Below are 14,000 nucleotides of genomic sequence, written 5' to 3' on the forward strand. Positions count from 1 at the left end.
GCAACTCAGACCAGTGGGAGGAGGAAAAGATACTTGCAGGCCAGCCAGCTGCGGTGCCCTCCACAGTGTGGCTCAAGGAGGCAGCAAGGAGGGAGGCCCTGACACCGGGAATTCTGAGGGGCCCAGGGCATGCCCACCCCACCTCACCCTGGACGGCCTGCCAAGGGCGGGCGGGCTCTCGGGGAGACATGGGCATGAGTGACTCACTGTCACACCGAGCCAGCTCACTCCACCCCTTCATTCACTGGCCCAGAAGGGCAGGGATTTGCCCAAGGGCCCGCAGGAGTGACCCAACAGCCACTGGGAACCTGGGACTATAGAGGGGGCGTCCCCTGCAATCCAGAGATCACTAGCACCCAGAGAGACTCCAGCAGGCACTTGGGGTCTGGCTACAAACTTTATTCAGTTACAAATAGCACCGAGCCCCTGGGGCTGCTCCAGTGGTGGGGGATCCCCCTCTCGGACCCCCAGAATCCCCTCTTGGCCACCTGTGTAGTGTGTGGGAGCTGGAACATGGCCCAAGGCCCCTCCTAGAAAATGGGCCAGCCGAGGATTTGGGCCCGGGCACCTCCTGGGGTGGGCCCAGGGCCAGATGTGACAGATGTGCAGGTAGCAAGCGGTGACCCCTCAGATGAGCACACTGGACACGGGGACCCGGGTGGAGCGTCCTCTCTGGGGCACCACGATGCGGTCATCAGCAGGCCCGGCCTCACGCAACAGACCTGTCAGGGAGGGATCAGAGCCAGGGCTGGATGGACAGACAGACACAGGGCCAGGGAGGGGACAAACAGGCACTGGCAAATGGATGGGGCAGCAGAGCCACACAGTGGGGCATCAGCTCGTGGGACAGGGAGACCCGAGGCCGAGGGAGGGGAGGGCTGTGGACTGAGGGCTGCCAGGGACACGGGGCTGGGTGGGTGGGCGGATGGACAAGCAGGCAGCATCATGAAGTCAGGCAAGGAGCTGTGGACGGACAGCGGGGAGGCCCGACCGACCCTGCACGTGCAGCTGGGCCCGCCGGCGGTCGCCCTCAATGAAGATGGCAGCGCCCAGGAAGGCCGCGCCGCCCAGCGCCCCCATGAAGGCGCAGAGCATGAGTGAGAACTGCAGGGCCCGGAACTCAGACAAGAAGGAGGGGGGCCAGCCCTGGCGGAGGCGGTCGGAGATCTGTGGGGAGACAAGGAAAGAAAAGTCAGGGGAACGGAGAGGAAGCCCCTGAACTCCAGAAGACCGAAGAAGACTTAGGCCTGGACCATACTGGTGCAAATCTGCCAAGACAAAATCGTGCCCACCCAGCTGAGCCTCCGAGGTGAAGGGTGCCTGGCACAGGGGACTTGGATGCCTCACTAGGGTGAGACCCTCTAATCTGGCCTGTGCTCAGGCCACTGGCCACCGGCCGGTACTGGGAATGTGGGGTCCCCCGAGCCCCACCCCAGGCCCAGCCAAGGGGCCGTGCTCACCAAGCCAATCAGGTAGGGGCTCCCAGCGTCACCCAGCAGGTGGGACAGCACGATCTGAAAGGCTTCAGCAGTGGAGCGTCGTGTGGGGATCACCACGTACTGGGAGGAAAGAGGGGCAGGAGGCAGAAGGCGGGGACAGGGCCAAGGCTCAGCCTAGGCTGAGGTCAGGTGAACCCCAGCTCAGAGGTGTGGCTGGGGTGAAGGGCAGGGCAGGCCCGGGCTACAGGCCCACCTGGGGTTGGACTCTGAAGTCAGTCCAGGGCTGGGTTTTGAAGAAGGGGTGAAGGTCACAGTTCAAGGCAAGTGAGGTCCCCTGCCCCCACTCCCTGCTCCCATCAGCCTCTGGGGTAACCCTGGGCCACCTACTCACCAGCAGAATGTCAGCCACAATGGCCCAGTTCATGGACAGCAGTGTCTCTCCAATAAAGATGAAAATCTGGGGGATGGGAGGTAGGCGGTGAAGGAGAGGGAACAGGGGTGGGGCGTTGGTCTCATCACAAGAAGAGCAAACACATGGAGGGTTCACTAGGTACCAGGCCCATCTATTAACTCATTTAACCCTCACAACACCCCTAGGAGACAGTTGCTACTATTATTCCCATTTTACAGAAGATGAAACTGAGCACAGAGGGGTTAAGTCACTTGCCCAATGTCACACAGCTAAGAATGGCCAGAGCTGAGATTCAAACCCAGGCGTTCCCACTCCAGAGTTGGCTCTGACCCTAGTCCTGCCCCAGTGCACCATTCCTCCACCCTAGACCCAGAACACCCCCTTAGACACCTGCTGGCTACTCACATAGGTGGCCACGATGCTACCACGGGCGCAGGCAAGGGACAGGAAGAGGAAGGGTGAAGAGCCCAGGAGGCCAGCAGCACAAACCAGCGGGTCAGCCCGGGGGTTGGAGCGGCGGAGTCGGTGGCTGATCTCCACGCCCAGGCCCACACCCAGGACCCCGGTGAGGCAGGTGATGAGCCCAAAGATGAGGCTGGGGGGAAGGGGAGAGGCAAGGGGGTTAGCCTCACCCCCATGGCCCAGAGAGAAAGATCATCCATCCCGGCCACCCTCACAACCCAGGTCCATCCAGGCACAGCACCCCATGGTTCACAAGAGGAAGGCACTTATTCCCAGACTAGGAAACTGAGACTCTGGGAGAGGAAGTAGCTTGTGGAGTCAGGATTCAAACTCTCCTTGCCTGAGTCTGAATCACAGACTCTCTCCACTTCATCCCCTGCAACCTGCAGGGCCACCCAGCCCAGACCCCATCTGGGTACCTGTCAGAGGAAGAGCAGGAGTCTCCAGGAAGGCAGGGGGGGGTCTCCCCCAAGACCACGCGGGAACGCAGCAAGAAAGCAGGAGCCCAAAGAGCCAGGGAGCCCGTGACAAAGGCCACAGCAGTGAAACCAAGGGAAGACAGGATGAAACTAGGACTGCAGACAATTAGGAGGGAGGAAGTTAGACTCCACTGAGGTATCAGTGTCAGAGACCTCTCTTCTCCCTCTCTGGCTTATTTTAATAGTCAGGGCACTGAGTCTGGAGGCTGTACTGGCTTCCAGGATCTGGGCCTGTAATTCAAGCAGCTGCCATAAGGGGGCAGTGGCGACAGAATTCCTGGCCTTAGGGTAGGGCCAGCTGACAGAAAACAGAACAAAGACCATACCCATGTAAATCTCAAACTAGACCTCAGGGCCTCCCTGGGGGCCTCAGATGTTGGGTTAGGATGGAACTGAACTCACTTTCTTGCCAGAGCCCTCAGATCTGCCCACCACGAGGTGGGGTTCAGGGGTGGTGAGTCTGAGTGGCGCTCCACAGCTCCCCTTGGCGGCTCCCGTACTACCAGGAACAGCAGTACAACAGCCACCACTCCTAGACCTGGTGTCACCTGGGGAAAGAGTGGGCTTCAAGAGAGGCACAGACGGGGAGACACTCAACCCTGGGGGCTGAGAGAAAGCGAGGGTGTATAAAAGCAACTCAGGCCCCAAGACCTCAAACACCCAGTGAGTGCCTGCTCAAGGAAGCTGAACCTGTGACTGAGGGGAGGGGGTGACTGCCACTAGGAAGTGTTTCTGTTTCTGCAAGCCTAACTGCTCCCTCTTTAGCAACAGCACCCTAATTTTCTTTTGGGAAACCACTCCCCCCATTTCTCTCAACCCATGTGGTTCAGATAGGGTGGGGCTTATAACCCAGACTTGGCCAAGAGTAATGTTAAACCTCCCAGGCCTCAGTGATTGAGTCAGTGCCAGCATGTGACCCACGTCCATCTAATCAGACACCATCCAGGACTACTGCTCAAGGATCCAGGGTGCTGAAGTTTCTAAACGGGAAGATAAACATGTGGAGCTTTCACTTGCTTGAGAGGAAGATAACAGAGGAAAGTAGAGCTGAGAAAAGGATGATCAAATTCCTGTGACACTGTGGGAGTCCTGAATCCAGCTTTACCTGAAGCTCACCCTGGGACTTTCCATTATGAGAGCCAATACAGTCCCATTTGGGGGCTTACAGTTGTACAGTGGGCTTCTATCACCTGCAATCAAGAGTTTTACCTAGCACGTGGCTTCGCAGTGAGGGCAGCTAGGCTGCCTGTAGGCTTGGCAGCGTGAGCACTGCCTTCAAAAGGGGGTGTCTGACGGTAGAAAGGGGGAATCAGTGAGTGCACTGCTAACCTTTCCCCAGGCTGTGACCCAACTCACCCGCAGAGCCCAGTGCCAGTCCCCGGCCGCATCCTTCACTTTGGAGCCTGCAATGTAACCCAGACCACTGTGGGAAGGGGGTGGGGGAGGAGAAGAGACGGCTGGTCAGTCCCGTTCCAGGCAAGGCCCTTCTGCCTCCCCACCAGGGCCGAGGTCCACTCACCTGCCCACAGGGATGGCAAAGTAGAACACGCTGAGCATCCGACTCCGCTGGTCTGCCACGAAGAGGTCAGCGATGAGGGTGGGTGCGATGGTGGAGTAACTGGCCTCCCCGACCCCCACCAGGCCCCGGGTCAGGAGGAGCAGCCAGAATCGCTGGGGAACGAGATATGGGGGAGGTGGCACCCCGCCCTGCAGCCAGCCTCCCAGCCTCCCTCACCAGCCAGCTCTGGAGAGGTGGCAGGGATGGCAGGAGAGGTCTGGGTTTTAGAATCAAACAGACCTGAGCTTGAATCTTGGCTCCACTACTTACTAGCTGTGACTCTGAGAAAGCAACTTAACCTCTCTGAGCCTCAGTTTCCTCATCTGCAAAAGGGGGATAATAACAACTTGTTCACATACCTATTGTGAGAACTGGACAACAAAAGGTCTATTCATTACCTTGCACCCAGTAGGTACGAAATAAATCTTTATTTCTATCTTGTCCAAACCACCCAAGACACCCCAACAGTGAATAATGATCTTAGGCAGGGGTTTATTTGTCTACCAGAGACACCAAAGCTAAGAACAAGGCACGATCACCCAAGGAGAGTGTGTAGTGTCCGGGGCAGAGGAGAAAGAGTCCCAGGGCAGAAAGTGAGAACAGACAGAGGTGATTTCAAAGGAGCAAAGAAGCAACAGCCAGGGAGGCAGGACGAAAGCCAGAAGAGGGCGTCACAGAAGTTAGAAGAGAGTTTTCGGAAGGAAGAAGTGGGTCAACAGAGCCAGAGGCTCCCAGGAGATCCAATGAGAACAGGACTAGGAAGTAGGAGCTACAGCTAGCAACTGAGAGGGCACTGTTGACTTTGGCAAAGGAGCGACGGGGGCAGGTTAGCCGGCAGTGCTCAAGGGGGTAGTGGGAGGAGAGGAAGTGCAGGCAAAGCGAGAGCCTCTCCCCAGCTGCTCCTTCACCCAGACTGGAGCTTCCCTCTGGGGAAGTCTGACTAGGAAGAGGAAGACGGAGAGAGGGCAGTTCTGGTAAGGTCTTTCCTGTGATACAGAAATGTGAGTGTTTAGGTGTGCAGTGGAAGGAGGGGATGATGGACAGAAGAAGGTTCTGGAAGAAAAGGGGAGAGGATGGGGTGGGCAGATAACTCAGGCAAGCAGGGAACAGAAGACGGCATGGACCAAGGGAACCGCACAAGTTGCCCGGGCCCAGTATGCAATGACTCCAAAGAGGAGCAGCAAAGACTGATGGGGGAGTCAGGGCCGGGGGAGGAGAGGGCAGGGGGGGAGGGCAGAAGCAGGAGCCAGTGTGGGACCTCACCTCTCTGGGGATGAAGGACGACCCCAGTGTCACCAGGGACCAGAAGGCAATGCCCCCGCACATGAGATACTTCCGATTGTACCTGTCACCCAGGTAGCCAAACACAGGTGCCAACACCATGTAACTGGAGATGAACACTGGGGGGAAGCAGAGAGTCACAGCCCAGCCCCAGTATCCCTACCCCACCCCCAAACCAGCTCAGGGAGGGCGAAGGGGGGCAGGAATAACTCCCAACCCTGAAACTATCAGAGCTTCCTGCAAGCGGGGGTTGGGGGAGGTAGTAGTCGTCCAGCTCCATCTCCAATGTTCTTCAAATCTTCCATTGTAGAATGGATGGCCCAGCTGACTCATCCCTTCCTCCATACCCTGGTCTGCAATGCACTTATCTGATCTAGCCCCTCCCTACCCCTCCAACTTCATGCTTATCCACTTTCCCTCTCTGCACCCCAATGGCCCAACTACCAAGTTCAATACTACCTTAAGGCTTTGGGCACCTGCTGTCCTCTCTATCTGGAATTGTCTCTTCTCTCCCCTGAGCTCCACAACCTCAGCTCAGAAACCTTCCCAACCACCCTCAGCTCAGAAACCTTCCCAACCACCACATATCCAGTCTCTATCACAGCTACTCTGTCTTCTTTTACATAACAGTTACTTCTATAGAAAATTATCTCATTATTAGTTTAGGTTTTCAGGGACTGTTGCCCCCCTCATGCACAGCAAAATGCTGGCTCCAGGAAGACAAGGACTGTATTGGCCATGACTGTGTTTCCATCACTTAACACACTGCCGAGCACAAAACAGGTGCTCAACAAACATGTGTCAAATGAAAATGTGAAGAGGGTTGCCAAGAAAGACGTGTGTTTTTTTTGTTTTCTTGTTTTTGGCTGAGCCACGGGGCATGTGAGATCTTAGTTACCGGACCAGGGATTGAACCCCTGCCCCCTGCACTGGGAGCACAGAGTCTTAATCACTGGACCACCAGGGAAGTCCCAGACCTATTTCTTCTCTAACTCAACAACTCTTTAGAGCTTTGCAGACCTGGACCTATGATCCTATTCTCATTCCATTAAACTTTGGCTTAAATAACTCCAGTTCCTTGGTGGCCTGGAGTGGAGCAAAGAACACTGCAAGATCTGGTTTCAAACTCCTCTTCTGCCTCGAACTTGTTGTGTGACCCTAGGCAAGTCTTAACTCCTCTCCAAGCCTCAGTTTCTTTATAAAAATGTAGATAATACTACCTACTTTCTCTATAAAACAAGAATAATAACACCAACTCCTTGGCTGATAAAAGGATTAGAAGACAATGGGTGTAAAATGTCTTGCCAAATTCATTGGATGTTATCAGCACTTCCTCCAGGGCCTGACACATGGTAAGTGCTCAGAAATGAAGGAAGGAGGGAAGGAAGGAAAATAGGACTTGGCTTTGCCTTTCCCATAAACCCCAAAGTTCTGAACAAGTAAAACTCACCTCTTCCCCTTCTAGACACCCTCTTCTGCCATTATTTACTGGGTGCCTACCATTTTCCAATACTGTACTATGCACTTCACAGGCATTATCTCATTGAATCCTCACATCAGCCCTATGAGGTGAGCCGGGGTTATTACCAGTTCCAGTTCACCGACAAGGAAAGTGAGGCTTAGAGAGGTTGAGGGCCTTGCCTACCATCACATTAAGTGAAAAGCTGGTATATAAACCCAGGTCTGTCTTAACCGTTAAACTAAACTGACTCCCTCTTTAAATCTCTTTAAATGTGGTGTCCTAATCGAACAGGACAACCTCAGGGCAGACCCATGGCCATCTCCTCCCCTAGCTCGGCCACCGGACCTCCCAAAAATAAGGCCCCAGGCACGCCAGCATGTGGCCCCAACTGGGGTAGAACAGAAAGAAGAGGTGCTGTGTGCCCAGGAGGGGCCTCCACTCACCGGTCTGGATAAGGCCGGAGCTACTGTCTCCGATGTCGAAGAACTGCTCAATGTCCGGAAGGACGCCTGGGAAGGAGAAGACTCAGGATGGGTTGGCCGAGGCAGCCCCACCTTCGGGACCCCGCTCCCATCCCCCTTTCTAACTTTCTCCCAGAAGTCAGTACCAGCCACGGTGAAGCGGTCCATGTAGTTAAGGAGGTTGATGTAGCACAGCACGGCCACTATGAGAGCCGAACGGCCCGAAGACAAGCCCGTGATGCGCTGCAATCCCTCCCGGTCTGGGACTTCGGGATCCTCGGACTTCGGGTTCCCCATGGACCCCGGCAACCCCGGGGTGCCGGGCGCAGGCCCGTCGTCCGTGTCATCCGCCTGGCTGAGGAAGGGCGCGGTGTCGGACCCGGACATGGTCCCGGGGGCCGCGCCCGCCCGCGCTACGGTCCCACCGACGATCCCACCTGCGAGGGGAGGAGGCTGGAGAAAGGAGGATGGAGGGAACCCAGGCGAGGGAGGTGCGCTCGGACACCGAGAGGAGCTTGCCCCGAAGCACAGAGCACGGGGGCTGGAACCCGGGCTCTATCATGCGTCCCCTCCCCGGCAGACACACCGCGCGGAGGGACGAGTGGAACGCCGGTGAGATCAGAGACAGGAGCGGGTTGAGAGTCCGATCCCCCGCCCCCTCCCGGTTGAGGCCACCCCTCACGCCAGGTAGGAGCCCACCGCATTCGCGGTTGGTCAGCCACGGCGCCGCACCACCGCTACCGCCATATTGTCTAAGAGCCGGTCATGTGACACCGGAGCAGGGGCGGGGCGGTGGACGCCACGGCGGGCCAGCCCCTGACGCGACTACGGGGGCCACGCGCGCCCCTGCGGCTTTGCCGACGTTCCCGCGTCACGTGACTGTGGACGGTCGCCACGGTCCTCGGCTGCGTTCCCGCCGCGACAGCCGACCTAAAGGTGTCTGGGTGAACTGTTGCAGTCCCTCCCACTCTGAATCTCGGCTTCCTTATCTGCAACGCTGCTTGGCAGACTTCTTATTGAACGAGATCAAACGAGATAATGGAACCTTAAAAGATTCTGGATATACAGTAGTACTGTAAATATCTCTAGACGTGCCAACAGACAGTTGTGGTTTTTTAAATTTATTTATTTCTATGTATTTTTTGGCTGCGTTGGGTCTTCCTTGCTGCGCGCAGGCTTTCTCTAGTTGCCGCGAGCGGGGGCCCCTCTTCATTGCGGTGCGCGAGCTTCTCACTGCAGTGGCTTCTCTTGTTGAGGAGCACTGGCTCTAGGTGCGCGGGCTTCAGTAGTTGTGGCACGCGGCCTCAGTAGTTGTGGCTCGCAGGCTCTAGAGCACAGGCTCAGTAGTTGTGGAGCACGGGCCCAGTTGCTCCATGGCATGTGTGATCTTCCCAGACCAGGGCTCGAACCCGTGTCCCCTGCATTGGCAGGCAGATTCTTAACCACTGCGCCATCAGGGAAGTCCCAACAGACAATTCTTACTCTCTTCCCCACGGTGTCCGGTTGGGGCTTCATACGTGCTCAGTAAGTGTTGGATGAATGAATGAATGGTGAACAGCGGCCCCCGTCCCTACCTTTCGGATTCCCCAACCCAGCTGAGCTTTCCCTGCAGACGTTTAAGAAAGTGTCCCCAGACCCCACCGGCCGCGTCTGGAGCCAGTTTTTCCTCACCTCCAACTCTGATGGTCTCACTTGGAACAGGCAGGGGCTAAGGAGACTCCTAGCCGTGGACGGGGCTCGAAGACCACAGAGCCCTGGCACCAAAACAGCTTGGTTCCTGAGTGCCTGGCCGCCCCAGTCGCCAAGCTACATCTAGTAAACATACACTCTAAGTAAAGTTAGTGTAGTTCTATGCAAAGGCAGCTTCAAGACCCCTCGTCCAACCAGACCTCTAAGTCCCTCTGCCGAAATTCTGGAGTCTCATGATCTTGGGACCCCCGCAAGAGGACTTATCAGAAACTCTTGAGTCACTGCCCTACTTGGCGTTGCCCCAGGAGTACTTCACGTTTCAGAACCTTAAGCCTGGTCTCCCTTTAGGGTCTAAAGGAAAGAGATGGAGAGGAATTTCAGATTGTAGTCACTGAATTTCCTCAGTACTATTGAGTAGCTACTATATGCCTGACATTGTGCTGGGTGTCAGGCAACCGCAGATTTACCTACCCTCGTAGAGCTTATCTGAAGGAGCTTTTGCATGCAAAAGGTGCACCTGTGAAATGAAAAGGCAAGCCACTGATTGGAAGGAAGTATTCGCAAAGCATGTATCTGACAAAGGACTTCTATCCAGATGTATAAAAACTCTTAAAACTCAGTAAGACAAAAACACAATTTTTGAAGTGGGCAAAAGATTTGAACAGACATCTCACAAAAGAAGATATATGCAGAGCACGGGGAGATCAGCTCGGTGCTTTGCGACCACCTAGAGGGGGGATGAGGAGGGTGGGAGGAAGATGCAAGAGGGAGGGGATATGGGGATATACGTATGCATATAGCTGATTCAGTTTGTTATACAGCAGAAACTAACACGACACTGTAAAGCAATTATACTCCAATAAAGATGTTAAAAAAAAAAGATATATGAATGGCCAACAAGTATATGACACCATTAGTCATTATGGAAGATAGAATTAAAACCACATTAAGATACCACTATACTAGAATAGCTTAAAAAAATAAACGCACTGGGACTTCCCTGGCAGTCCAGTGGTTAAGACACTGCACTTCCACTGCAGCGGGCACGTTTTCGATCCCTGGGTGGGAACTAAGATCCTGCATGCCGCAAGGCATGGCCTAAATAAAGAAATAAATACCCTGATAAAGTACTGGAAATGATATGAATGTTTGTGGGAATGCAAAGAGTACAGCTACTTTGAGAAACAATTTGGCAGTTTCTTTAAAAATTAAACATACAGGGCTTCCCTGGTGGCACAATGATTAAGAATCCGCCTGCCAATGCAGGGGACACAGGTTCGAGCCCTGGTCCGGGAAGATCCCACATGCCGCGGAGCAACTAAGCCTGTGCGCCACAACTACTGAGCCTGCGTGCCACAACTACTGAAGCCCGTGTGCCTAGAGCCCGTGCTCCACAACAAGAGAAGCCTGTGCACAGCAACGAAGAGTAGCCCCCGCTCGCCGCAACTAGAGAAAGCCCACGCGCAGCAACGAAGACCCAACGCAGCCAAAAATAAATAAATAAATTAAAAAAAAATTAAACATACACTTCCCATATGACCCAGCAACTCCACTACTAGATATCTATCAACAAGAAATGAAAACATGTCCAAACAAAAGCCTGTATGTGAATGTCCATAGAAGCATTATTCGTCATAGCCAAAAAAAATGAAAACAACCCATGTATCCATTGACAGGTGAATAGTATATTCATACAGTGGAACACTGCTCAATGATACATACAGTATGGGTAAATCTCATAAACACTGTGCTGAGAGACCCCAGACACAAAAGACTGCATACTGTATTATTCCATTCATATAAAATCCAGAAAAGGCAAAACTAATGTGACAGAAAGCAGATTAGTGGTTGCCTGGGGCCAGAGGGAGGAGGAGGTACAAACAGGCACCAGGAAACGTTTGCAGGACTGTGGACATCTACTAAAACTCATTGAACTGTAGACTTAAAATGAGTGAATGCTTAGGCATGTAAATTAAATTCCATTAAGCTAAAAAAACATTAAAAACCTGTAGATCTGTAGTCCAAACACAATACCTCTGGACAATAATGAAAATAAAACTTTCTGGTTATAAAGACAAATATTTTGATGCTAATTGGTTTTGGCAAATGGGGAAAATATTTGGTTCTTCCCCAAGTCCAGGTGACATTTATTTATTTATTTATTTATTTATTTATTTATGGCCACGCCTGCATGTCATGCAGGATCTTAGTTCCCCCACCAGGGATCGAACCTGTGCCCCCTGCAATGGAAGTGCTGAGTCCTAACCACTGGACCGCCAGGGAATTCCCCCAGGTGCCTTTTTTTTTTTTTTTTTTTGGCTGAGTCAGGTCTTAGTTGCGGCACACGGGATCTTTGTTGAGGCATGCAGGATCTTTTCATTATGGCACGTGGTCTGGGTTCCTCTCTAGTTGTGGCGCTCGGGCTTCTCTCTAGTTGTGGCGTGCGGGTTTTCTCTCTTTCACCCATGCACGTGGGTTCCAGGGCGCATGGGCTCTGTAGTTTGCGGCATGTGGTCTCTCCCCGTTGAGGCACGCAAGCTCAATAGTTGTGGTGCGAGGACCTAGTTGCACCGCGGCATATGGGATCTTAGTTCCCTGACCAGGGATCGAACCAGCGTCCCCTGCATTGAAAGGCGGATTCTTTACCACTGGACCACCAGGGAAGTCCGCCCCACCCCACCCGCCGCCCAAGGTGCCTTTTAATTTTATGTATCTCTCGATTAAAATTCCTTTAAGTTCAGATAAATAAATATGTCTGTACAGGTCTATTGGTTTCAACTGGAGCCCAACTTTTGCTCTATTTGCTTTGGAAATTGTGGTTTGTGAAATATAAGTACATGTGGAATTTCTTGGAAAAAAAAGTTCATCCATGACAAGAGCCACAAAAAAGAAGTCTGGCATATGGGTATTATAAGGACCTGATAACAGGGACATTTGACCTGGTCAGGGAGGTTTGAGAGCCTCTCTGAGGAAGTGGTCCCTGAGCTCTGCAAACAAAAGAAGAGTAAAGAGCATTTTGCTCAACATCCAAGTCTACAAAGATTAACCTGCTGCAGCCGCTGACCAACAGCGCACTCGGTGCTTCAGATGAAGAGATTAAGCAGGTAACGGGATGAAGCACTCTGCTCCAGACAGAGGAAATTAAGGATAACAGGATGCTCTGTGCTTTGGATAAACAGGCTTTTAGGTAGCTAATATGCATTTCAGGAAGAATTTTAATGAACCCCACTTCTTGCATCTTCCCATACATAGAAAAGCACTATAATCATTAACTTGAGAAAACTGCTCTCTGTGACTGGCAGTAATCTTTTACCAAAATGTATACTGACTGCTTGTACTCCCTGACCAAAATATTTACATGTAAACTGGCCTCACCCCCTACCTCTTTGGAGCAGTTTTTCAGAGCTATCTGAGAGGCTGTCTCCCAGGCTATAGTCCCCAGTAAGTCCCTGAATAAAACCTCAGATGCGGGGGAGGGGCAGTCATTGACTTTCCAGGAGGGAAAGAAAAGCAGTCCAGGCAGCAGAAAGCATGTGCAAAGGTCCTGCCACAGAAGGCAGCATAATGAACACAAGGGTCTGAAAGCAGGGCAGTGTGGAGAGCAGTGAGAGAGGGAGGCTGGCTGGGGAGCGGGCAGGGAGCAGGCTGGGCAGGGCCGAGGCCATGTTTAAGTATTTCCTTCATTTTGAATCAGATTTGCATTTGAGAAAATCACTCTGGCTGGATGGGAAGGGTCCAGAGGGGCAGCAAAGCAATCTATCAGGTGGCTGTGGCACTAGGCTGCAGGCTGTGATGGCTTGTACCAGGATGGGACAGAGGGAGGGAGGCAAACTGCTTTGGGGCAGTTAAGTTGATTTGGCGATGAAGATATGGGCATGAAAGAGGTATCAAGAGTGAAACTTAGGGAATTTCCTGGCAGTCCTGTGGTCAGGACTCCTAGGACTCCATGCTTCCATTGCCGGGGCCCAGGTTTGATCCCTGGTCAGGGAACTAACGTCCCACATGATGTGTGGCACGGCCAAAAAAAAAAAAAAAAAAAAAGAGTGAAACTTAGATGGATGGGATGGATGGTAGTGGGATTCTTTGAGATGAGGAACTTATTTATTCAACAAACATTTGTTAGGTAACTACTGTGTGTCAGACACAGAGCTAGGGATCTTTGGTAAGAACAAGATATAGTATTTGTTTTCAAGGAACTTACAGTCTAGTAGGGGGGAAAGACATAGACCAAGAAAGACAGCTCAGGACTGTCCTGAGCTAGACCTATTCCAGGCTAAGGTGGGACACACAACAGAGAATGTGGCCAGTGCTGTGGCGGGCTTTATGGAGGGAATGGCAAGGGTTGGGACATGGTAGGCTTTAAAGCTGTGAAGCTACAGGATAAAAAAGGAAAATAGCATCTTGCCACTCAGCAGTGCAGCAACACCTAGGAGCTTGTTAGAAATGCAGCATCTCGGGCCCCACCCCAGAAGTGCTGATCCCCCATCTGCATCATCACAAGCTCCCCAGCTGATTTGTGAGAACATTGAAGCTGTGAGAAGCGCTGGTCTTGTTAAGAATTCTGAGTCTTCAACAGGCCCACCTGGTTTTCCGTCTGGCTCTGCATTCCGTGGCTGTGCGGTCTGGGACAGGTTAATTCATCTTAGCTTGTTTCTCTTCTGTAAAATGGGAATAATAACACCTGCCTCCCAGGATTGCTCTGAGGATGAATGAGATTAGGAAAAGTGCCAAGCTTGGTATGTGGCACCAGATCAGGG

At 52.9% G+C, this 14,000-nt stretch overlaps 1 protein-coding gene across 6 annotated transcripts; it reads right to left on the reverse strand.

Moving 5' to 3' along the window:
- Positions 1-384: 384 nt before the first annotated feature.
- On the reverse strand, positions 385-8,400 carry SPNS1 (SPNS lysolipid transporter 1, lysophospholipid). Of its 6 annotated transcripts, none has more exons than XM_082359666.1 (13): positions 8,254-8,400; positions 7,701-7,991; positions 7,537-7,602; positions 5,614-5,750; positions 4,312-4,463; positions 4,149-4,215; positions 3,195-3,340; positions 2,733-2,888; positions 2,257-2,446; positions 1,831-1,896; positions 1,461-1,559; positions 996-1,167; positions 385-722 (listed from the first exon to the last, which is right to left on the reverse strand). In XM_082359666.1, the coding sequence occupies exons 2-13, from the start codon at positions 7,939-7,941 to the stop codon at positions 628-630; spliced, it is 1,587 nt and encodes a 528-aa protein (XP_082215792.1). In that variant the 5' UTR covers positions 7,942-7,991; positions 8,254-8,400; the 3' UTR covers positions 385-627. The 6 variants fall into 6 exon arrangements, with proteins under 6 accessions (XP_082215792.1, XP_082215789.1, XP_082215793.1 ...); XM_082359663.1 differs by having other exon boundaries at positions 7,701-7,905; positions 7,992-8,329; XM_082359667.1 differs by having other exon boundaries at positions 7,701-7,905; positions 8,254-8,303.
- Between the last annotated feature and the right edge of the window lie 5,600 nt (positions 8,401-14,000).

The sequence above is a fragment of the Balaenoptera borealis genome (assembly GCF_965194805.1).
Source record: "Balaenoptera borealis genome assembly, chromosome: 16".
Taxonomy (NCBI): Eukaryota; Metazoa; Chordata; class Mammalia; order Artiodactyla; family Balaenopteridae; genus Balaenoptera; species Balaenoptera borealis.

Bases quoted from the DNA above. Each gene is read 5' to 3' on its own strand.
- SPNS1 (XM_082359663.1), bottom strand. From the start codon at position 8,258: ATGCGGTGGGCTCCTACCTGGCGTGAGGGGTGGCCTCAACCGGGAGGG. The intron at 3,341-4,148 runs GTGAGTTGGGTC...CTCTTTCCCCAG, and splicing joins ACTGGCACTGGGCTCTGCGG to GTGACACCAGGTCTAGGAGT. The intron at 2,447-2,732 runs GTACCCAGATGG...CCTTCCCCCCAG, and splicing joins TCCTGCTCTTCCTCTGACAG to CCTCATCTTTGGGCTCATCA.